General features: G+C 44.6%; 1 protein-coding gene across 6 annotated transcripts in view; it reads left to right on the forward strand.

Moving 5' to 3' along the window:
- Positions 1 to 26,046, forward strand: part of AOAH (acyloxyacyl hydrolase) — a 171,229-nt gene that overhangs the window by 130,281 nt on the left and 14,902 nt on the right. For 5 of the 6 annotated variants that reach the window (XM_012533065.3, XM_033428272.2, XM_012533066.3 and 2 more), the window contains 6 exons: positions 3,431 to 3,467; positions 4,165 to 4,239; positions 14,294 to 14,466; positions 20,890 to 20,948; positions 21,031 to 21,090; positions 22,612 to 22,708. In XM_012533065.3, coding sequence (XP_012388519.1) covers positions 3,431 to 3,467; positions 4,165 to 4,239; positions 14,294 to 14,466; positions 20,890 to 20,948; positions 21,031 to 21,090; positions 22,612 to 22,708 — 501 coding nt within the window. Of the gene's footprint in view, positions 1 to 3,430; positions 3,468 to 4,164; positions 4,240 to 9,716; positions 10,226 to 14,293; positions 14,467 to 20,889; positions 20,949 to 21,030; positions 21,091 to 22,611; positions 22,709 to 26,046 lie in introns of those variants that run through there. The other variant, XM_033428275.2, reaches the window with a different exon arrangement.

Genomic DNA, 26,046 nt, shown 5'->3' on the forward strand with positions numbered 1-26,046 from the left:
TCCAACTACTTTATTAAGTATTTGCTGTAATAGTAGCAGCAGCCGCAACAAAATCGGCAGCCGAGAGGAAGTCTATGCACAGGAGGAGAGAGAAAAGAGCGCTTGGGAGGGAGAGAGACAGCAAATGATGGGGCTGGCAAAGGGATAGCAGAACAACAGGAAAGGGGGACTAAGAAGAGAAAGTGACATGGGAATTACATAAACTCATTACATAATCTCATAAAACTGAGATTTCCAAAAGGAAATGGAAATCGTGGAAGGTGCCACAACTCTGGAGCAATGAAAATTCTGGGCTCCTGTTATAAACACCCACCAGAAAAAATAAACATTTGGGTAAGGAAGAGCGGGCACTTCCTCTCTCCTTGGGTGGACGTTTGTGATTGCTACTTTCAGGTCCACCGCAAGCCGTTGCCATTGGCCTGCCATCTTTGCCCTGAGCATCAGAGGGATGTAGGGATGTGGGTCCAGAGAGGGGCTGCCCATGTGGCATGCCATGACAGGTTTTCATTTCCATTTTCCTCAAGCTCTGTGGGTGCTCCACACCTCACATTCCCAGTTGTACTCTGGGTAATGAGGAAAATGATTGGCCTGACCTGGTCCTTTAATTTTTTTTCCCACTCATGGCTTGAGCTTTCATTAGTTTTCAGTTCTCATTAAGAGAAAAATCAAAGAGTGAGAATTAAACACCTCCTGATTTATTAGTTTACTGAAAATGGGAAGATGAGAGTCCTGGGACTGGCACTGGGTGAAGGGCCCGGACGATGAGACGAGTGAGCCACCGTAGGATCCCGATGGCTGTCCTCCTTCTCTTCCCTCTTGGGAGCAAGAGGGAGCCATCTCACACCCAGAAATCCTTTGAGTCTCTATGTTTATGACTCGGTGTTGTGAAATCTGGCACCGTCTCTGAGCCGAGATAATAGGCTCAAATCACATTGAGTTTTCTGGGTTTGGTTGCCTTAAACCTTTCACCAGTGCTCGGTTATAGGTCTAACCCCACAGATGCTAATCCTCAGGTATAGAGGCTGTGTCCAACTCATCTGCTAATTCCCTACTATGTGCAAGGCACATGGCAAGTGCTCAACAAATGACTGGAGAGGGTGAATGAATGCATGCATGCTGAGATGAAATGGCTGCCCTTAACTTGTATGTCTGTGTGCATGTTTAATACTACCCCGCCTCACTACAAAAAGGAAACAAAGACAGTATGATGATTCCTAAACAAAAATTAACCATAGCATTACCATAGGGTCCAACAATTTCAGTTACCTAAAAAGTAGGGACTCAAACAGATACTTGCACACCTATGTTCATAGCAGCATATTCACGATAGAAAAATGTAGAAACAACCCAAATGCCCATCAGCAGATGAATGGATAAACAAAATGTGGTATGTACATACAACGGAATATTAGTCAGTCTTTAAAAGGAAGGAAATTCTGACACATGCTGGAAATGGATGCACTTTAAAAACATTATGCTAGGGCTTCCCCGGTGACGCAGTGGTTGAGAGTGCGCCTGCCGATGCAGGGGACACGGGTTCGTGCCTCGGTCTGGGAGGATCCCACATGTCGCGGAGCGGCTGGGCCCGTTAGCCATGGCCGCTGAGTCTGCGCATCCGGAGCCTGTGCTCCGCAACGGGAGAGGCCACAACAGTGAGAGGCCCGCGTACCGCAAACAAACAAACAAACAAACAAAAAATCATTATGCTAAATGAAAGAAGCCAGACACAAAAAGGCGAATATGGTATGATTCCACCTATATGAGGTACCCAGAATAGTTACATTTATACCAACAGAAAGTAGAATGGTGCTATCAGAGGCTGTGGGAGGGGTATTCTCTCATGGATACAGGGCTTCAGTTTGGGATGACAGAAAAATTCTGGAGATGGATGGTGGTGATGTTTGCACAGCAATATGAATGTATTGATACTTAATGCCACTGAATCGTACACTCAAAATGGGTTAAAATGGTTACGTTTATGTGTTGTATATTTTACCACAATAAGAGAGGAAATAAAGCGATATTCATCTATCGAAATAACATTCCTGAATCAGCCAAGAGAACATCAGTGCTGCCCATACAGCTTGCATCTAGCTGTATGTGGAAAAGGAGGCAGGCCCTGCATGGTCACACGGTTTTGAGGGGCCATGGGCCAGCACGCTCCTCATGGGTGTGCACTGCCCTTTTTCCCATGTGGATCTGCAGGAACACCCACTGGCCTTCCCCACAAGCTTCCAAAGCTGGAAGTTACAGGAAAATCTTCATTGCCCCTTGAATTGTACCACCCATCTGAGGATTACTCACTAATTGCTGCAGACTATCTTCCAAGGGACAAAGAAATACTAAACCTATTTGGGTTCACCCTTTCTAGACACCCAGTCTAGATAAGCACTGTCACACAAGGAACCAGAGCTCAGCCTCACAGAAAGGACTGAGTTTGAATTGCAGCTCTCCGAATGATTAGTTGTATGGCTGTGGGCAAGTCACTTGAAGTGAGCTTCAGTTTTCTCATCTATAAAATGGGAATACTACTATGCCTACCTCGTACAGCGGTTGTTAAGGTCTAAATGAACTAATAATATAAGTGCTTAACAGAGTGTCTATAATAAAATGAGTATTCAATAAATATAATTTTCATATAGGAGATGCATGACAGGTGGTAACAAGGGTGGGGGAAGGATGGTTATGCATGTCACTACAGGAGCTGAAATATTTCAAGTCTACAATCTAAACCTTGCACAGGCCAGCCAGTCAGGAGGAGCCTCAGGAGTGAGCAGGAATACTGGCAGGCAATAAAATGGGGATTTCTAGGGAGATGGGCAGTTCTCAAATAATCCTTTTTATGGTACCTCTCATCCCTCAACTCATTCCTTAATCTTTGGGTAGTTTCTGTCTTTGCTGATAGATTTATACCTTTTTCTCACATCTACTAGAAAGTGTACCCATTCATGCTTAGGAAATATCTTGAAACCTGTGAAACTAAAAATTTTAGGATTATGTTAATTATAATGCCAAGCAAACAGAAGACCCGTTAAGGAGAGTTGCAGGATGAAGTCATTCCCATCAGCATGATGGTTTGGATGAACTTTGAGTGTACAATGATGCTTCTTCCATGATTTCAGTCAATCAATCAAACTCTCATACTGGGGGCTTCCCTGGTGGCGCAGTGGTTGAGAGTCCGCCTGCCGATGCAGGAGACACGGGTTCGTGCCCCGGTCCGGGAAGATCCCACATGCCGCGGAGCGGCTGGGCCCGTGAGCCATGGCCGCTGAGCCTGCGCGTCCGGAGCCTGTGCTCCGCAATGGGAGAGGCCACAACAGTGAGAGGCCCGCGTACTGCAAAAAAAAAAGAAAAAGAAAAAAAAAAAAAACTCTCATACTGATTGTGCTGAATTGAAGTTACTAACTTTAATTATTTTCTTAATTTTAAGGTGCATCTTCGCAAAGCCTGGAGAGATTTATAGAAAGGTAAGTGGAAGAGGGAGGGATACAAGAAGTTGTTTTTAAGTTAGGTTTCTATTTTGAAAAATGAATAAAAACTCTCTGTTGTTACCCAGTAACCACTTACACTGAGCATCTATAACTTGTTAGTCACTTTCCATACACTGGGAAGTTGTCACTTCTTGGGCCAGTGACCATAGGAAGTGACTAATTTACATGTGTCCATAAAAATGCATACAAAGTGGGTAAAGCTTAGGTCCGGCCAAAGTATTGCTTCTTAATCCTGCTTTATGAACGAGAAGACAATTTTGTGCTTGTAGTGGACTTAAAATTCAGAAGCAAGGCCTTGGGCGTCCAGAATAGAAACCTTGACAAACCCTTGATGTTTCAAAGTTGACCACAGGTCCACAGCTGTAATAATGTCCTACACGTCTGGACACAAGTAACTCAGATAACTCACCTGTGTTTACTCATGACAACTTCTGTGAAACATGCTGTAAAGATAGTAGTGTGTCCTCCTATGGGAGACTTCAATCTGCTCCTTTAGTTCTATGCATTTATGTGGTCTTTTCCTAATGGATAAGTGGGTTAACATTTATAGAGAAGAAGAGGGAAATGGGAATGAAAGAAAAATAGCAAAATGTTACCAAGAAGATGGTCATACAAAGATTCACAGCTAGGCTTCCAAGTGTTTGACATTCAGATTCCATCTATGGTTTCTCAGTTTGTCTAGGAACCAGCTGTTGGACCAACCAGCCATTGTCATATACGCCATGATTGGAAATGATGTCTGCAACGGGTGAGTTACTGAGAAAGGTTTGGAAAATTCTTTGACTCCGAGTTTCCCTGTCCTCTCAACTCGATCCACTCCATTACAGTAGCCTGCTGTGGAACTGAATTTCCCTATCTTAGCAAGTCCTAGACACATGTGAAATCAACAAAACCAAGCTGCAAAGCAGAAAGACTTTAAGAATATCTGACCCATTAATTCTTTGCTCTGATTCATAACAAAGGAGTGTGTCATGATCAACTCTGAGTTATACCGCAAGAAATATGTTAGTGCTAATCAAAAATCCAAGATTGAGAATCACGGCTTTTTAAATAAAATAAGGCAAAATCACAGCTCTCTCATAAGAACAGCTTCCTCACTCATATTCTGATTCACTTACCCACGTGGTCAAGACAGCATAGACCTGGAACTTTGCAGAGAAACTGCACGTAATTCACAGCCAATCCTATTTATGCCCATGGCCCATCATAAGAAAGTAGTTTTGCTAAACTGCTAATATCAGTAGTGATTTCAAAATGTTGAATGCCTTCAGTCCCCCACAACATTTTGGAAGGCTTCTCGAAGTCTGTGCATACCCCTGAGAACACGCCGCACATGTGAATGCCATCTGTCCTGTGATCATGGCCAAAAAGAAAAAAAAAAAGATAGGTGAGATCAGCTCTAAAACAACTCCCCAGTCGCCACCCACCCATCATGTTAGTAAAATAGAAAAGCAAAGCCAAGAGAGGTGACACGACTTGCCCAATTAATCAACTGATGGCAGAGCTGGACTCCAACCCAAGCGGTGTTAGAAGCAGGCCACCCTGTTCACTGCCCACCTTTTGCTTTCTCGTACTTCACTCACCAAGTTTCTGAGTCTGTGCTAAAAACATGGTTCTGTATTATGAACGTGTGTTTGCCCTCATGGATACCTCCATGAGAGCTCCAGAGCTCTTACGGTGAAGGAGGTGTAGGCCTAAACGGTGAAGTGAGTTCAGGGCAGGAGATACCACACTGCCATCCAGAGATACTGATATGCCCTTCCTTGGCAGCCCCTAGACTGGTTTACCACTGTCCGCAGAACCCCAAGTCTGCCAAGACTACATGCTGAGGACCCAAGGTATCTCTGTAATGACCCACCTGGAACTCTGCAGTAAATAGCAAACAGCCCCAAAACCTTCCATAAGCCAAGAGCCACACCTGTCTCTATATCAGGTCATCCCCAGAGCAACCCTAAGAAGCAAATGTGATTGTCCCATTTTACAAATGAGGAAATTGGGGTTCAGCAAGGTTAGGGAAGGAACTTGCTTCTGCTGTTATTGAGCAGTAAAGCTGAGAGCCCATCCGGGTTCTCTGACTAAATTCTGTACTCTTTCTACAGTCCACACTTGCCTTATTTGCTTTCTTTTATGAATTCACTTTTAAACGTACGTATTGACCACCTATGAAATGCCAAGCTGTGTGCCTGGCTCTGGGATATGATGGCAAAGAGGCCACCGTCCCTAACTTCAAGGAGCTTATGGAAGGAGAAGCAATGAGCTTCAACCCCCAGTCCCATCACAAAACAGAACAAACCTATGGTCAGGTCAGCCAGTGCCCCTCCAACCTCTGGATCCTGTCCCACTGGAGGGGACAGAGAACAAGCTGGTTATACTGCGTAAAAAACACCTGCAGAAAGAGTCTTTTAGTCCAAGAGCCCAAAATCCCTGAAACTGCACTTTTTCAGTAGAAGCTGTACACGCAGAGCCCCCTCCAGCCCAGTCCTGCTCTTCGTTTTCCAAGGAGCCGAAGGGCAGGCAGACATCAGTCAGAGACCCATGCCAGCCTCTCTGCCCTCCGGGAATCCGGGCAGAGAAGCAGCATTTGGGTGAAAGGATGGAGTTGGCAGTGTGGGATGTCCCCGCAGTGCCCACTTTGCAACGTCCTGTGGAGGGGTTAGAAAAATAAAGACAGATGGCAAGTATACCTCCCCATCTGCCAGAATGTCGAGGTGGAGGAGATTACCCCAAATGAGCAAAGTGATTTCATAAAAGCCCAAGCCAGCGACAAATTGCATAAGTCCATCCTGAAAAAACTTTTAGGGTATTTGCTTGACTTTTCTCTTTTTTTATGACAACGATGCTAGCTTTTACTAAAATAATGCAGCTATGTGCTTCTCTCTCAATTCTCTAAACAAACGTAGATAATAAATACTTGTTAAATGAATGAAGGTCATGATTGCAAGATAGCTTTTAGCGTCAGGAATTCAAGAAGAAAGGTGAAATAGACAAACCTAGCTTTCTTGTTGTACCTCTACTCAATTTGGCCTAAGCTAACCCAACTTCTTTGCGCGTTTCCTATCATTGCCTTCAAAAGCTATAGAGTGTGAGTGATACAGAAGGAGAAAAATTCCTGGAAATAGGGCAAGTATGAGTGAGCTACAGCAGCGGAGGCTTGGGTAGCAAGGGCAGCAATGAGAAATGGGAATGGCCTCAAGTCATAAAGGGCGATGACAAACCTTCCCCAATATCCGATTACAACATCCCTGAAAAAAAACATTGTAATTACTGGAAATGTATAAAAAAAAAATAGAAGCATCTAACACTAGCCACAGAAATGGACATGGTTCCATTTTTTATAGTGGACCTAGACATTATAAATTGAACATTTTTCACCTAATGGAGAGAGCCAGAGCCGCCCTACAGAGGTTGTCTGTGTCGCCAGCTCCCAAGTGTTTTTCAGCAATGCCGATGTTTCAGTTGTCACCTAGGGCAGCTGGTCAGCACTGCATTAAGAGGAAGCAGTCAAGATGCTGATAGATCACAGACTCCAAGGAGCTGAACTGCCAGGAAACAATCCATTCTATCCAGTCAAGGGTAGAAAACCAGCAGAGAAGGGAATGGATAGAACTCTGCTGCTCAGAGGAGTCTTCTCTCCCAGCCTCCTCAGTGAAGGTGTGGGTAGCCAAGGGAAGAATGAGCTTCTCTACCAGCCAGCATGTTCCAGGCCATATCCTCTTTTAGGGGACCCAGGATCTCTATGCATCGGGTAATGTGGGCCCATTGAGACCCCACCCCATTCCCAGTCTATGTCAAGATGCCTCCTCATGGAGGCTGGGTGGGAGGTCAATAATGTGATTACAACTGCGCGTCCTGAAACCAAGGGCTACCTCTATTACCTGGATGCTTCAAAAATACGAAAGCGAGCTGTGAGTGAAATCTGAGCACTCAACCACAGCTTTGGGCTTTCACTCTGGTTCTGGGCAACGTTTTCTGCAGAGGCTGTTTACCTTCCTCCTTGAGAGGGGGGCACCCCTGCCATCAGCCATCAGTGAAATCTGGCTGGAACACCCGCCAGGGTAATGAAATGATCGCGTCTGGCCCTGCACCCAAATCATGAGGCTTACCTTGCGTGATCAGGCACAATTCATTAGGACAGGGACAGACTCTGAGCCACCCGAAACACGAGGCTCTTGATCTGTTCCAAGCCCACCACGTGTTCCTGACGTGTGAGAGCGTGGTGCTGGGCACCATCTTCTCTCCCATTATTTTCCTGGAATGAGCGTCACGTCTCTCAACCTGGCTTTCATAGTTCTCCCCTGTAAGCCCTGCACCCTCAACCCCTCACCTCTCCAGGACTGACCAGCGTGAGCTCACCGGTGTGTGAGGAAGGGTGCAGGGCACTGCCGTGGCAGGCAAACACGGGATGGCAAAGTGAACCTGACGTGGGCTCCAGAGCACCTGCGTGAAGAGGTTTAGACACTTTCAGCTCAGCCCATGCAGCCTTTGACAGCAGGGCAGGCCTAGGAGGTGTTTCCCAAACCACTGGGACTCTTTGGTCCCAAAATACTAGTGCTAAGTCCCCTCAGATATTACCGGAGGAGAAAGAGTACACAGGTCAAAGGGTGTTGAGAATTTTTCAGGGACAGGGTCAGAGGGACCATCTATGGCATCCAGAGGAGGTGACCCACCACCTGTCACTCAGACCCTTTCGCCCTTGCCTGAACTAAGAATTGGTTAATTTTGCTATACACACTACAGGGTTTACCTGGCGATGTGCATATGTAAATTATCTAGCTGTACGTGATGGAGCAAAGATGACTGGAGAATGTTCCAGCAGAAACACCAAGGCTTCCATTCTTCTTTTTTTTTTAACTTTTTATTTTATATTGGAGTATAGCTGATTAACAATGTTGTGATAGTTTCAGGTGCACAGCAAAGCAACTCAGCCATACATATACATGTATCCATTCTCCCCCAAACTCCCCTCCCATCCAGGCTGCTGCATAACATTGAGCAGAGTTCCCTGTGCTATAGGTAGGTCCAGCAGGACCTACACAGTAGCTCCTTGTTGGTTATCCTTTTTAAATATAGCAGGGCGTACATGTCAATCCCAAATTCCCTAACTATCCCTTCCCTCCACCCGGGAACCATAAGTTCTTTCTTTAAGCCTGTGTGTCCGTTTCTGTTTTGTAATATGCTCATTCCTATCATTTCTTTTTAGATTCCACATATAAGCGATATCATAGGATATTTTTCTTTCTCTGTCTGACTTACTTTACTCAGTATGACAATCTCTAGGTCCATCCATGTTGCTGCAAATGGCATTCTTTCATTCTTTTTGATGGCTGAGTAATATTCCATTGTATATATGTACCACATCTTCTTTATCCATCCCTCTGTCGATGGACATTTAGGTTGCTTCCAGGTCTTGGCTATTGTAAACAGTGCTGCAATGAACACTGGGGTGCATGTATCCTATCAGACCATGCTTTTCTCTGGATATACACCAAGGCTTACGTTCTGATTTCGCTTAGCAATTAGCCGTTTTAGTGATGCTTGCTTAATTTGTGAGGTGCCCTTTCATAAATGCAAATGAGCTGAGATTCTTTGTTTATCATCAGGGTTGTGTCTCTAACTAAAAAATAATCATTAAATAGGGAGTATGGGAGAGTTTGCTCCATCTTAACTCATCTTGCCTTTAGGTGGTTGGAGAGTCTTAGCTCAGCATCATTGCTTTGTGCCAAAGCATTGTTGTATCAGCAGAAGAAAAAAAAAAACAAAGCCCTGAGATGCCAAGGCAAAAGTTAATAGCCGTGCATTCTAGCTTTACCAATGACAGAAGACAGGATATAGACACCCAACTAGCTTTGTTTCACCCCTGCTGTCACACTCCAAACACACAGTGAAGACAAAACCTGGTTACTCTGAACCTCGTTTTCCCGGTCTGAACAAACGCACAAGGCAGCCTGAATCCCCTTCACAAACTGGGGTCCTTCTAGGGCTTCTGTGCATCTGCAAATCAAGCCAAATCCTTACCCAACCTTTGGCCCCTAGTAGGTAGGCAACCTGTTCTCAAATCCTTCTGAGTGCTTTTTATGCAGGCTGGAGAGCTTCTTATTCATAAAGTCGTATAATTTCCCCCAAAGTAATGAAAAACATGAATATAGCATTTTATTCTACATGCTGGGCTTTTGTACAATGGGACAGCTCTTTCTCTTTCCTCCGATCTCTCTTTCTCTCTCTCAGAAAGTCCAAGGAACTCATGACCCAGTGCAGAAGCACATACACCAACCACACCGAACGCCCCGAACGTCAGATTTGCTCCACCTTTTCCTCTGTGCAGCGACGTATTGCCCCTCACAACCTGGCCCGTGTGACCTTCACACCCACGGTCAGCCTGTCACCCTCTGGACAGCAACAACATGAAAAGTCATTTTATTTCACTAAGTGACATAGGTGGAGGGGAAATGACATAAAATTACAATGTTTTCTGCCCCTCCCATTAATATTTAGCTTTCTTCCTCATTTTAGAAAGAATAAAAATGATATGAGAACCCCTTTCATTTTGACTGTTTCTCTGATTACAAAATAACATGTGTTGTGAGAAGTTCAAATAATACAGGTCTAGGAAGCGAAAGTTTCTCCAGAATCACTCCCTACCGCCCCACCACCACTGCTTAGAGCTAACCAATAGAGATGTTTCCTGTATTTGCAGCCAGATTTTTTCTATGTAAGTTCTAATTTACAGACTGATTAATATTCATTGAAATAAAATAATATTATGCTCACTGCTCTGTCATTTGTTCTCTTCGCTCAACAATACTTTTTAGCAGTCTTTTCCATGCTAAGACATACAGATTATTCTTTTAAAAAAATTTTGTTTTATTGAGGTGAAATTCACATAATGTAAAATTAAGCATTTTAAAGTGAACGATTCAGTAGCATTGAGTACATTCAAAATGTCGTGCAACCATCACCTATATCTAGTAACTTCGTTCTTTTTAATGGCTGTATAGAGGTTTACTGCATGGATCTACTATAATTTATATAGCCAGGCTTTTTAGCTTTTCCCAATTTTATTCTATTCCAAGAAATGTTGTCATACTTGTATGTACATTTTTGCACATTTGTGGAAATGTTATGATAGGACCACTTCCCAAAAGAGAGATGTCAAGGTCAAAAGTTAAACCAACTTCAAGTTTTGACACATTCTGAAAAATTCCTTCCAAAATGACAATACCAATTTCCATTTAGGAACAGCTCCCTTAAAAGTGACAAGAGTGGACACCCCTAGGGGCTTCTTTCTGTCTCCTCTTCCCATGTCTCTTGTTTCTCGGGTCCAGCTCGTGAGTAATGAACTTACTTTTTCTGGTTTGGAAGCTGTATCAAACTCCCTAGGGCTGCAGTGACAAAATATCACAAACTGGGTGAGTTCAAAAAACAAAAATTTATTCTTTCACAGTGTTGGAGGCTAGAAGTCCAAAATCAAGGTGTCAGCAGGGCCATCTCCCTCTGAAGTGTCTCGGGGAAATCCTTCCTGTCTTTTCATCCTTCTCGTGGCTCCCTGCAATCCTCGGCATTCCTTGCTTGTGGCAGCATAGCTTCAATTTCCACTTCCAGCTTCACATGGCCTTCTTCCCTATGTGTGTGGGTCTCTCCTCTTCTTAAAAGGACACTAGTCATTGTATTTAAGGTCCAACCTAATCCAATATGACCGCATCTTAACTGATTACATCTGCAGAGACCCTGTTTCCAAATAAGGTCACATTCTGAGGGAGGCTATTCAATCCACTCCAGGATCATTAGGTAAATCTGGAATTTTAAGGACTTACAATAGAAAATAACTTATAGCATGATTCCATTTAGGTTAACAACAGGCAGTTTAAAGCCTAAAGAGAATTTTATTTTCAACTCCCAGGTTAATGCAGGTTAGTATCTTAATTCAAATTTGATATGTTCCTGAAGGCTTGTACAAAAGTCAACGGCGCAAAAAATGAACAATAATAGACTTACATATTAAAGCCAAAAAATATTCTAGAATCCCTATTTATACCTTGCCTTTTTTCCCCAATAAACGTAAGTTTATTGATTTAATCCGTTAATCATTTATTCAACACATAGTTACTACATGCAATGTTCTGCTCCAAGCACTAGAAATACAGCAATGAGCAAAACAAAATCCCTGCCTACATGGAGTGTAGTTTACCTACTACAACTACTAGTATAGTTCACAGTACTGAGCATTTGGCCAGGTAGCAGTTTCAAAAATAAAGAAAATGGGTAACATGAGGTGTGGTCATCTACAAACACTGGCATTAACAGTTCATCCTGTCCTGGGAGAAGCAAAAGAAATGAGACATAGGGAAGAGCAGACAGTAGAGGGTCTCAGTGCTAAGCCACAGAGTTTGAATTTCATTCTGTAGTAGATAAGAGTCATCAAAGTGTGTTTTAATGGCAGGGAAGGAGGAAAGGTTGTATTAAACAGTTCAATAGAAAGTATGTTAGTATTATGTTAAACTTGTCAGTCACTTAGGTTCTGGGCTTCAGTGTGATAGTCTTTATCATTGCCCTCTGAAATGCTATTATGTAAATTAATTAACCACTCCTTAGTTTTCTTTATTCCCTTAAATCATTTTTTGTTTGTTTGTTTTGTTTTGTTTTGTTTTGTTTTTCGGTACGCGGGCCTCTCACTGTTGGGGCCTCTCCCGTTGCGGAGCACAGGCTCCGGACGCGCAGGCTCAGCGGCCATGGCTCACGGGCCCAGCCGCTCCGTGGCATGTGGGATCTTCCCGGACCGGGGCACGAACCCGTGTCCTCTGCATCGGCAGGCGGACTCTCAACTACTGCGCCACCAGGGAAGCCATGTTTTTTTGTTTTTTGAATTTTATTTATTTTTTATACAGCAGGTTCTTATTAGTTATCTATTTTATACGTATTAGTGTATATATGTCAACCCCAATCTCCCAATTCATCCCACCACCACCATCACCACCCCCGCTTTCCCCCCTTGGTGTCCATACGTTTGTTCTCTACATCTGTGTCTCTATTTCTGCCTTGCAAACTGGTTCATCTATCCCATTTTTTTAGATTCCACATATATGTGTTAATATACGATATTTGTTTTTCTCTTTCTGGCTTACTTCACTCTGTATGACAGTCTCCAGGTGTATACCTTGCCTTTTTTTTTTTTTTTTTTTTTTTTTGCGGTACGCAGGCCTCCCACTGTTGTGGCCTCTCCCATTGCGGAGCACAGGCTCCGGACGCGCAGGCTCAGCGGCCACGGCTCACGGGCCCAGCCGCTCCGCGGCACGTGGGATCTTCCCGGACCGGGGCACGAACCCGTGTCCCCTGCATCAGCAGGCGGGTTCTCAACCACTGCGCCACCAGGGAAGCCCTACCTTGCCTTTTAAAGATAACAAGGAAGAAAGGAGGAAGGAAGGAAGGAAGGAAGAGGGAAGGAAGGAAGGAAGGGGAAAGGAAAGGAGGAAGGAAGGAAGGAAAGAAGGAAGGAAGGAAGGAAGGAAGGAAGGAAGGAAGGAAGGAAGGAAGGGAGATTTAAATGGAACTTTCAATGATGTATTTCTAGTATTTTGTACAGTCCTCACTTTTGTTCTTTTCCAAACCAAATGAAAATAAGACAACCAGCTTAAATTCAGTAAATGTCTAATTGAAGCTAAAGATTTGCTACTTTCACTTATGATTTACATCTTTGTCTTAAATTCTTTGATTTTAGGACTGTGCTCTTATAACTACTTTCAGCACTTCCTTTTTCTGTTTTCACTAATTTTGTGGAACAAGAAGATAAAAATATAATTAAAAATTTCATATATCCTCTATAGAGCACACGCACTTCTATATAGAGAAAGGCAGTGATGCAAATTGGAATTATCTGTTGACAGATATTGTTGCAGGGGTATAGCCTGGAATAGCAGTCTATCAGGAAATTCATGAAAGTTCAAATTCATTGTAGAACGGAAAGATGTAATGTGGACACATAATGTCACTTTATTTCTCAGTGAAATTTCATCTCCCTGACTGTTATATATGTGAAAAGTTTTTTTTTTTTTTTTTTTTTTTTTTTTTTATATTGCCGTACACGGGCCTCTCACTGTTGTGGCCTCTCCCGTTGCGGAGCACAGGCTCCGGACGCGCAGGCTCAGCAGCCGTGGCTCACGGGCCTAGCCGCTCCGCGGCATGTGGGATCTTCCCGGACCGGGGCACGAACCCGTGTCCCCTGCATCGGCAGGCGGACTCTCAACCACTGCGCCACCAGGGAAGCCCTATGTGAAAAGTTTTAAAGACCAAGTTGCAGAGCTCAAAGTGTCAAACAAATAATAAGCAATACCAGACCCCTTTGATTCTATTAACTGTGTGTAAGAGTCAGGATAAGTGAAGTTATGCTGCAGGAACAAACAGCCCCTAAAATCTTAGTAGCATAAAGCAATAAATATTTATTCACTCGCACTACATTGTCCATCAGGGATCACCATGGAGTCTGTTCCAGGACTCAGGCTGGTGAAGCAGCTGCTTTCTAGAACATTGCTCAGACTCATGGCAAAGAGAAATAGCATCCTGGAGGCTCTCATACAACCAAACATGACACATGTCACTTCTGCTCACAACTCATAGGCCAGACCTGGCCCACCTAACAACAAGGGAGTCCAGAAACCAGAAATATTTTTTAAATAACACCAATAACTACTGTGTGTATGTGTGTGTGTGTGTGTGTGTGTGTGTGTGTGTGTGTTTTGGGGGTGGATCTTATATTTGTGTGCATTTATCCTATAATATACTAAGATATTTTCTGTTTCTTTTGTGAACAGGAAGAGTGATCCCGTCCCAGGAATGACCACTCCTGAAAAATTGTACTCAAAGGTCATGCAGACTCTGCAGTATCTAGATTCTCACCTGCCAAATGGCAGCAATGTTATTTTATACGGCTTACCAGATGGAACCTTTCTCTGGGATAATTTGCACAGCAGATATCATCCTCTCGGTATCAGTTTGAAGATGTTTTTACTCCTTAACAATGTCAATGTATTCGTAGTTCAAATATATGTAGTTCAAACCATATAGGAATACACCTAAAATGCCACCAGAACGATGAAGGGAAGAGCACCCAGGTACAGGATCTAAAAGGTCAGTATCCAAAGGTGGCCAGAACCAGATCCAAAGTCAGAAAGGGCAGATGTATTTGGCAAAGAATTAGGACAAACTGAAAGGTAAGAGTTTAAAACTCCTTCACTGAAGGTGAAATCTAGAAGGAGCCAGTGAAGCCCAAACAAGAGATAGGAAGGAGACAAAGGGAAGGATTTCTCCAAACCTCAGTGGTGAGTGCCCCCTAGTGGCCAGGATTCTAATGACGTCTGTGCACCCTGGTGGCCAGTTAGAGCTCTGTAGAACTGGGTCCTCCAGAGGGCTTGCTCCCTGCTTCTACACTCTCTTGGAGTCCTTGGCTCTGAAATGCTTTAAAGTTCCAAGAAATTTCTAATAGAATCTCTAGCATGCCAGATGCTTCACAAACATTGTGAAAGTAGTAGTAATTCACCTTGGGAAGGGCTGCCATGCTGATCCTTAAAACAATTCTGTGAGATAAATGTTTCTATTAATTCCATTTGATAGATGAAAAAACTAAGGCTCAGAGAAGTTGTGTAGCTTGCCAAATGTTGCACAGCTTATTGTATATGCAAACTGGGTGTAGCAGGGCTCTCTTTCTGTGTTTCAGGGAAGAATGTCCTTCCAAAAATACTTATCATATGCCAGGCACTCTTCTAGGCACTGTGTAACCATCAGTGAACATAATAGTCAAAAATCTCTACCAACATAGGCTTATGTTACAGTGGGAGAAAGACTCCAAAAGTCAGAGGATGATAAGTGTTACTACAGAAAATTAAGCAGGGAGGGAGGATGGGCAGTGCTGGCCTCAGGCCTCTCTGACAGGCATCTACAAGGAGGGGCCTGGGGACCACCCCCTCAGCCCCATATCGACAGCACCTGTGCCAGTCTCTCATGGAAAGGGGCTGCCCTTTCCCTGGTATTGCCATAGCCACCTCCTTAGACCAACCCAAGCGACAGTGCCCAGGTGCTACAGTGTCCTGGAAGTCCAAGCAGTTCCTTATGAGTCAGGTGAGCAGTTCAGAGGGGGAAGACCTGAAACTCCTTCCTTTGCGCCCTCCTTAGTGGGTAGAGGTGGAGAGCTTTCCCTTGCATACATAACATCCTTGTGTCTTTTCAATCCCCTCTTGTCCTCCTCCTGTAGTTCCTGTTTAAGCCAACCTCCTTACCAGCTCCCGCAGGAAGTTCTACACCGCCCCACATAAGAGCAGGGACCCTTTAACCAGCTCTCAGAGGGCTCTGACCCCTTCACTGCGGTCCCTTCACTGGACAACAATGGAACATGTCCACATTCCAGGCTCCCCACCGATGCGACTGAAGTCATTTTCCTCTTCAATTATGAAATATGCCACAAATGTTATTATTCCAAGGAAACACTGTCCAGCCTCTCATGAGGAATGCATGTTCCTCCTATTCACATGGCTTTGACCACGCCCTTTAGAAATGATAACATGATCACACAGTGAACTTGACTCCATTCTGGGCTGCCTTGGACATGTGAAGGACAACCACTTGGGCTGATCATGTCTCTTTGAGCCATTTGGGGATGAAAAGTTCAGTTCCCCCAACAGATGTTCTCAGACTCCTAGATTTCTCCCATGCTAAGAAATGCTTGGGGAAGGGGAGTTGGGAGTAGGGGAGATGTGCTCCCAATTTACTGTCACACCAATAGGGACTTGACTTTGGGTTTTCTGACTTTAAACCCCATTCCCTTCCCATGAACTGCAGTTAGACTGCCTCCATAAATTTTCTCAGATATGCCAGGCCGTTCCCTTGACTCAACCATAGTATGTAAAAATGACTCCACGTAATTTGGAAGAGAGCAAGGGAAGGAAAAGGGTGATCGATCAGGGGACTCATCAATCACTTGGTGGATTCTCTTGGCCGGTGGTTCTCATCAAGGGGCAACCCACCCACCCATTATCATATCACCCCTGGAGATGGAGTGCTACTAGCATCCAAGGGGTAGAATCCAGGAATGTTCCTAAACATCCTACAATGCACAGGACAGCCCCCTATGACTGAGAATGTCGACAGCACCAAGGTTGAGAAACCCTGCTCTAGGCTTTGCGTTATCCTCAGATGGCCTCCCTCCAGCCGCTGATCTAGACTAGCACTTCACAGCACGAGAGCAATAGGTGGAACAAGTGTGTTCTATATAAACAACTCTAGTTTGGGGGTAGGGGGAGTCCAATGAGGGAGAAAGTTATAACCACCTAAAATTTGTTGAATGTTTTTCAGTTATTATTCACATCCTAAATTATCCCTGCTGCCTGGTTGCCATGAGAAATAAATCATAAATTCCTCAACGAAGCATCAGGGTCCTTCCTAAACAGACTGGGGAAGTAGGTGGGATTTACCCAGCGTCCTCATTCGTCCCCTGGCAGGCTCCTAACTCACATAAGGTGAGAAGCTTGAACAGGGGGCTACTGCCCTCTCATTGCCTCCGTTCTGCCCTGCTCCACATCCAGTCTTTGAATCTTCGTTCCCACAGACAGGAACCGGCCGTGAAGCAGGTTAATGCTAGCTCAGCCTCAGGGCTTGGTCGCTTTGCCCAGGTTAAGGTGGATCTCATCTTAATCAACAGCCACACACCTGAGTCTGGTTCCTGGGGCACTGTGCTAAGGGTGGGGCAAGCAAATAAAAGGGGGTTTCCATTTATTCTGCCTTTGAGCCAAGAAACATGATGATGATAATCTGTAGACTTGACTTTAGCCACCCCTTAAGGATTAAGAAAGAGGCCGGGAGCAAAAGGGGTCAGGGGAGAAGCCCTGCGTCAGTGATGACATTCTCTGCTGCCTCAGTAAACAGGTGGGAATTCAGCCTGACTATTCAGGAAAGAGAAGGTTAAATGCCACAGCATCAGGTGTGCAGGTAGTGGAGGCCCAGAACAAGAATGGGTGTCTTGCTGACTCCTGCTGGGGAGGAAGGGGCTAACATCATTCCTCTTAGCCTTGTCTGTGAGTCACGACCCAGTCACTGCCTGACCGCCAAGGGCTGTGACAGCCCCACAGGCTCTACCAGCAGTTAAAATTCCTGGTGAGAATGTCTTGTCTTTTTGAGGAATTACCAGAAAGTAAGTCTCACACATTAGGATTATACATTCATAGATCTTTCAAGTAAGTTTATGTTTGATCAGGGATGAGTCCTCTCAGGCACGGTCTATAAGGAAGGCAATCTTTCCATTAATATGTCTGAGATAACGATTATGTGCTTTGAGGGTAAAAATGATGCAAAGATGAAGTCCTTGTCCTCTAAGGAAAGGACAAATAGTATATAGATCCTGACAGTGAAATTAACGAGGGTCAACTACACCTCTCTAAGCCATATGCATTCAGGGAGCTATCCAAAGGGTTAGACTATGATCAGGAAGTCTGGGAGTGCTGGCTGCAAATAAGTCTACGAGTCAGCCTTCTTTGAAGGGCCTCTGCCACAAAATAGCCGCAAAAACTCCGTTTTGTCCCAATTACTCTTAAACTTGAAACCTAATGTATTTTAAAATACCTTGTAGCATACCTTCAGTTTTATTACTGGCTTCCTTCCTGTCTAAATTAACGTGGTTTTACCAAGGTTTAACACACTCAGATGGTATTTCATGAAGGTGTGCCTGATCTCTGTTAGCACTAAGCTCTTACGGTAGCTAAAATTTCAACTGTGGTCCCAGTGTTAAATAAATGCCAAAGACTCTGCCCTGAAGAACATACACATGACTGAGACTCGAGCTGCTACTATAGGAGCTGGGGTAGATCCCTTTGATCTTCAGAGGGAGCATATGGTATCAACTGGGCCAACCCACAGGCTCCCATCCCTTACACACACACACACTGATGGTTCCTGGCCACTGTGGGACAGCCCTCTGCCCCTGTCCTGGGCAGTCATGACCACCTGTCTTCACCAGACTCACTTTCTAACCAGGGATTCACAGACACCACCTCTTTGCACGTAGGTACAACATGTAGGTAGGATGAGTCTTTATACCAGGGCTTCTCGATATGGAAGAATACCATTAAAGTAACAAGGATAAAAAGTCATACATAAAAAGAAAGAGCGAATAACTGACAGTTCCAATCAGTGGAGAAAAGCATAAGAACCGTTTTCCCTCTTCGTCATAAACCCATCACAGGCACTCCCAGCCAACCTTCCACATGACCAGCCCCAGGGACACGCTGACCTTTTACAGGCAGGAATACCAGAGAGAAGGGAAACCAACCCATTATACCTTTCCCAGTTTTCTTCTAACTACAGCTAATGTGTGCTTATCCTGTCCACAGACCCACCTACTCACCTAAGAATTTCCCCTCCATCAACCTGGTCCAATTAGAGCCAGTGCCAGAATAGCAAGGACATGAAGGGGAGGGAACAGGGATTGGTCCAGAAGGAGGATATGCCTTGTGGTCTCATCCTAACGTGTTCCGGGACCTCAGCAGTAAGACAGTAGGAAGAAGGGAGTAAGCTGGGATGCAACGAGGCTACGGCTCAGCTCAGCCCCCAAAGGGGAGCCAGCAGATGAGCTTCCAGTATCCAGGGGCAGGATAAACTCCAGTCCCCCTGGATATCAGAGCAGTCCAGTCTTGCAGGTGGGGAGGGAGAGGGTGCAGGAGTGGTATTTACGGTCAGGCATGAGGTACCACCTCCAGCAGGTTGAAGACACTTCATCCACTGGGCAGGGAAAAGAGAGAGGCCACCAGGTGAGAGTCAGGGCCAAGCAGGGCGTCAGGGCCCCAGCCAAGCTCCCTAAGGTTTATTACAAGGCCCCCCCCGTCCCAACAAAGAAACAAGATGGCAGAGGGAAGGCTGCCGCTCAGCAGGGGGCGAGGGCCAAGTCCTCTGGGCAAGTGGAGGATTGAGGGTGGGGAACGCAGGTTGAAGGTGTCAGTCACTGCAGCTGGGCTGGACTGAGACAGGCAGGGACACATACAGAAAGGAGGTAAATTACAAAAGCACACACCAAAAAAAAAAAAAAAAATAGAGGGAAAGCAGCCTCTGTGATGGAAAGCAGGATCTTGGAGAAAGATGGATCATGGAGCTCAGAGCTCCATGTGGAGCCCATAAAATGAAAGTGAAGACAGAAGCCAGTGGCTTGGGATTCATCTAAAATGTGAAAATGCAGACACCTTTGGAGCACAGAGAAGACCCAGCATGTCACTGCGACTTTAATGGCGATAATGAGCCTGTGGTTTTCCAGTCCTGGGATTCACTCACCCACACAGAGAGAGAATATATTTTTCCTGTATGACAAGAAAATTGAATCTATCTTTCAGTCTAACTGATCTGAGGTATAAGTGAAAAATAAGACTGTGTTCTATCACCTTCAATCTTTCTCTTCGCTCCGAGATAGGCCCTATTATTTTCCTTTATTTTTTCAAGCATGAGGGAAGTGTTAATGGATAAGACATCGGCCATTCACCCCCGAGATTTGGGAGAACCTGGATTTTGTGTCTCAGCCACAGTATGAAACTTGAATTGCCTGGGTTCGGGGGCGGGACGCACAGTGCGGTAGAAGGGGCAGTGGTGGGAGGCGAGAAGAGAGAATAAATAACGCCCCCAGATTCTGGGTCCACAGCTGATATTTGGAAAGGCTCTGCATGAACTCACATTTGGCGTTTACCACTTCATGCGTGTGTACTTCTTTAACCTGCACCAAAAAATAGAGCCTATCTACTAATGACGGCTCAAATAAGATAACCGCTGGGCCATGAACGAACATGCCAGCCTCCCCAGTCCGATAGCCACACAAGCACTTGTGGAAAACTTCAGTTCACCAAACTGCAGGACAGTGCGTGGTCAGACCTTCAGACCCTCCAGAGTCCTGCCAGGTCCTCAGCATGGGATGATCGGGTCAGATCTGAGTGTTTCATAAACACAAAAGGAGGAGGATTTGGTCAACTTCCACCTTCCATGCTCCCTGGACCCCACAGGGACTCGACGTTTCATACCATTGCCAGGAGAAAGCCACTACTCTGCCAGTCCTTTGTTAGTGGTGTTCTGGTCCATACGGTGCCCTGAATCCCTCTACCTGGGGTCCAGATAAGGTCAGGCCCCTCACACCCTGCCCTAGCCCATGTGAAGAGCTCGAGAGAGGAGTAAACTCCTTGGGGCCGCTCCCCAACCCCAGGTCTGAATTTCTAGGGGGCTCAGAAAGAAGGAAAGCACAGGCATCTTCAAGAGCAACGCTAAATGCATAGGCAGGGCAGGTCCCTGGAGGCGCCAGCCTTCTGCAAGAGAGGCAGGCTCACCCACCAGGGTCCCTAGGCGGCCGCTCTATCTGAGTGAATGCAACATGCCAGACCTCTCTGTTTTCCAGGCCAGCTGAACAAGGACGTGACCTACGCGCATCTCTACTCCTTCCTGAGCTGTCTCCAGGTGAGCTCACACTGACTTGTTCCAAAGCTATGTTCCCACAACCAGCACTGTTCTTCTGTAATCAGTGTTTTCCTGCTCTCAGGTCAGCCCCTGCCACGGCTGGATGTCTTCCAATAAAACGCTCCGGACTCTCACTTCAGAGGTAGGGCTGTCGCAGGCCCTTTGATACTGTCTTTGATCATTCTCTCCCTGTGTTTGCTGCAGGGTTTTCACTGGGGATGGGATTTTGGCAGGGTGATGGCCTCCAAACTGGTGAATAAAAGAAACAAACTCCCGGATGCTTGAGGAGTCAGGAGAATGCGGGGTGCCCTGTCTCCCTCCTTCTACCTCGCTGAGTCTGTAGTTCTTGCTGGGTTTCTCGATCACTGTCTCTATGTGTGCCTGTCTCTCTTGTACACACACATGCGTGTACACGCACAAACACACACATGCCTTTGAAAGCTGGTCCTAGGCATATTTGTAGAGTCAGAGAAGTGATGAAGGTTAGGTGTACGCAGGGCTGGAATTCTCCCAAGGTAGGGGAGGACCAGCTGCCCCAGAGCCTTCCTTTCTTCTCTGAGAAAGTTTTCCACATTTCTTTCACAGATGGTAAATAATTTCTTTGTAAGGAATTTAGTAAACATTTTTTACAAGGGAAATATATTTCAATTTTTAAAAAACCTTAGAAAATGTAAAAAATACCAAAAAAATACCAAAAATCACTCAAAATCCCACCACCCAAAATTAATATATATATGTATGTCTTTCCAATATTATTTTCATAGATAGTTATTTTGGGGTTTTTGCCTACATAGTATCAGAACACACATATTGTTTTGTGCCTTCTGATGTTCATAATCATTCCTCCACATCATAATTTTTTTTTTTTTTTTTTTTGCGTTACGCGGGCCTCTCACTGTTGTGGCCTCTCCTGTTGCAGAGCACAGGCTCCGGACGCGCAGGCTCAGCGGCCATGGCTCACGGGCCCAGCCGCTCCGCGACATGTGGGATCTTCCCTGACTGGGGCACAAACCCGTGTCTCTTGCATCGGCAGGCAGACTCTCAACCACTGCGCCACCAGGGAAGCCCTCCACATTAGAATTTTGTAATCATTTTAGAAAATAGAGCATATGAATATACCATGATTTATTTCATCCCTTGGTGTTGGACATATGGATTGTTTCTAATTTTCCACTATGATAAATAGCGTTGTGATGAACCTTTGTATATATGAAGATGTATGTCTTTGTGTACCATGTCTATTTCCTTAAGACAAATTCCTAGGAAATTATTGGGTCAAAGAGTACGTCATGTTTAACGATTTGATCCCTATCACCAAATTGCTCTCTAGAAAGGTTAAACAAATTGACATTCTCAATCACATATCCCATGGCAATACTCTTTATTATCATGATTGTTCATCTTTCCTTTGCCAAACCCATGGGGAGAAAGTGGTATCTTAATACTTTAATTTGCACTGATTTTGTTCTTAATAATTTTAACAGTTTTGTATGCTCGTTGGTCATTTGTGCATGAATGAAATTTAATATGCAGAGCGGCTGTCTGCTGGTGACTTGCAGTCGGGGTGGGGTGGGGACTATTGATTTCTTTGTTCTGCCTGAATTGTCTCCCTAAAGCCCAAGTCTAGGTTTCATGAAATTCTCCTTGTTTCCTTTGTATTCAGAGAGCAGAACAACTCTCCAATATGCTGAAAAAAATTGCAACCAGCCAGAAATTTACGAACTTCAATCTTTTCTACATGGATTTTGACTTCCAAGAAAGTAAGTTTTGCTTGGTTTAGGTATTGACACAAAACAGAAGCAGCAGCTACCATTTAGAGCCTATCTGGGCAAGACGTTTGTTTACAAGCCAACAGGCAGTATATTGGGCAGGGTCGCTTCTCCCCATTCTGACGCATTAATAGCTCTGAGTATTGAAAAAAGATAAAGTGTGAGACTCTTTCTGGAAAGGTGGAAGCTTAGCATCACCTCCTTACTTCACCATTATTTTAGAATCCCTGAAGCAATAGAGCCAGTGACCAGCTGGAAACAGCTTTGGGCTGGGAGCCAACAGGTCAGTGGAATCATCTAACTTATTCTTGACAGTTTAGCAATGCCCCGCTTACGGCTGGGCTAAAGATGAGTGTGACAGGAATGAGGGGTAAGGCAGTGCCTCTCCTTGGGGCCACTGGATTACCTAAGGACTCAAAACAAGGCAGATTCCCAGACCTCACACATGATGAAACTAATGAGTCTCAAAGGGAGGACTTCAGATGCCTATGGCAAAGTGGACAAACCATATCCCAGCTTTCTGGAAAGAACATTACTGCTGCTTTTCTAGCATTCTATCCAAACATTGGGGTCACTGATGAGTGGCCACAAGAAAACAGGCATGATTACTAGATTTATCCTTTACATCTTGACTCTGAAAAACTATTATCTATTGACTTTAATCCTTCCAGTCCCCTTTTCATTGCTAAGCAACTGTTATGCAAGAGAAAAGTCTCTGTTGATTGTCTGCCAGCTGAGATGATGCTAATGAAAAGCTTTGCAGTGTATGCAAAGAGTGGACGATTTCTCATACGGAGTTTATCATCTCTATCTCCCCACCACCAACTCCCCCAGCCCAAGCATCTGGGATGAGACAGATGGCCGTCATGAATTATCAAATATTACATTAGCTGACACGTTTTGCATTGTAGACTCTAGTACTTCAATTCTGAACATCTTTTCAACAAGACTGATCTCCGTTAACTAGATTTCCTGCCTCAGTGATACATATTTCTCTCATGGGGAGAGACATTTTGATAAATAACCTGTCATTAAAATGCAGAGTTAAAGCCTCATTAATGAATTCCTGGTGTAAACAAATGCACCACCAAGTGATCTTTGATCATCACCCACCCTGAATATAGATAAAGTTTTTAAAAATATAATATTGCCTAGTATTCACTAGAGACTTTTTCATTTTCCACAGTAATCTCTAGCTCTGTCATTTATTATCTCTGGGACTGTTGGCAATTCCTTGACCATTTCTAAACCCTCCTTTCCAGACCTGGAAATGGAGACACTATATCTACATAAGAAGTCTTTGTGATGATTATGTAAAATAATGTGTAATCCTCCCAAATGCCATGCCTGGTACATAGCCAGCACCCAGGAAAGAGCACCGTTCCCTCACACCCTTGCCACTCAATACATAGCTCAAAATGAGCAACATCTATACACCTGGGGACTGGTTATAAATGCAGAGCCCCAGGCCCCACTCCTAATTAGGACATACCTAATCAGAGTCTGCATCTGTACATAATCGACAGATGATCTATTAAAATTAAAACACACATTCAAATTTAATAAATGGGGCTCCTGTAACGCTCCAAGATTAAGAACTTAGTCATTTAGTCATCAGATTTTTACTAAGCCCTCCTGTGTGCTGTGTAGGTGCTGGGAATATAGTTGTTAACAAAACAGAACAGTCCTCTCTTCATGAAAGATACAGGAAAAAGAGCTTTCTCCTGGACCCCCATACTGGCCAGCATTCCACATGCTTGGAAACAGAGGTTCCTCAGCACGTTCTTATCCTCAGAGCAACAATAAATGCAATAAAAAAAGCAAGAAGTTCAGTTAACCTGAACACTCTACATCAGCATGACAGTCGGTCGCCTTACTGAGAAACCTCCTAGGTATCGCTCCTTGTTTGGTACTTCTCATCAGCAGTTCAAGGAATTTGCTGACACTTTGTAATTCCCTGACGTTTCTTAAAAACGAAGGTCCAGTTTTGGTCCAGGGCCTTCTTCGCCTTCTCCATATGAAGTTAGTCTCCACTAGAGAAGATACAGTGGGAGGGAGAGTGGAGGCAGAGGAAATGGTACTCTGGGATCTGCCTCCAGAAACATCCGATACAGCATTATGCATTTAATGGCTACGTGCTATCACGTGTGCTTCTGAGAGAGCTGGCGTTTTTATCTAGTTTTCAAGAACTGTGGTAAGGTCTTAACTTACACCCAATGTTAGACTACTGCAAAGGGCATGCCTACCTTGAGATTCTAGCATTTTCCAGAGTAGGCAGAGGGTGCATCCACTCCCAGATCCATCTCTGTGGATAAGCTCCCCCACCTGGGCAGCTCATCACCCTGGAAATCTGGCCTAACTCATGTAGGTGAAAATGTTATTATACAAAGAGCCCACAATTTACAACCAGATAGAACTGTATTCCTATCTCAACTCAGACATAGAATAGCTGTGTAACCTCGAGCAAATGAAATAACCGTTGAAGATTAGTTTCCTTTTGTGCCCGGTAGCAGTAACTAAACCGTGGGCTCTATGTAAGGGTAGAGACAGTGCTTGTCATGTAGTAAGGACTCCGATACCTGTTAGCTGACACCCTCCCATCACCACCACCATCACTGTATGTAAAGCACCTACTACCTTCTTCCAGGGCTTATGATAGATGGATAATAAATGTTTATTCTTTTTCAATGTCTAACCCTCCCCATCACCAACTGAGCCTGTGCATCACTTTGAGTTCCTCACAGGAAGCTATGCTAGAAATGCATCTCCTTATCACAGTTTCCTTTTATCAGAAATTAAAAACCCTATAGAGTCACTGATTAAATCTGCAGTCTCACTAGTCACATGAAAATCTCTGCTCTCATTTCTATACTGTATTTGAGCTATTGCATCACAAATATCACTTATCATATGAGATTTACAATTTTATACCCTGTGACAGAGCAAATGACAGTTGAGGGTCCCTGTCCCTTGAGAGTAGACGCGAGACCTATCTGTTCTCTACTCTGACAGCCTCAGTCCAGCACCAAGAGATGACTGCTCACCTCAGAGACTCTTTTTTCTCTTGCTGACTCATCCTCCAACTGGTTATGAGCTAAACAGAGGCAGCAATTTTTTTTCCCTTCAGGAAATGCCAGCTTGAGCAGGTGATATCCTTTTTCTTCATCTCCACCACACCTCCCATACAGAGGAAGGAGCATGCCACTTGGCTGACAAGGCCATTTTTTCACTGACACTTTACATATACCACCAGCTCCCCTCAGCTTCTAAGACAACTCAGTTAGAGTTTTGGTTCTTAGCTCCCCTCCCCTCAAGTGTACGTTTGTCAA

This window comes from Orcinus orca, chromosome 9 (genome assembly GCF_937001465.1).
Source record: "Orcinus orca chromosome 9, mOrcOrc1.1, whole genome shotgun sequence".
NCBI lineage: Eukaryota > Metazoa > Chordata > Mammalia > Artiodactyla > Delphinidae > Orcinus > Orcinus orca.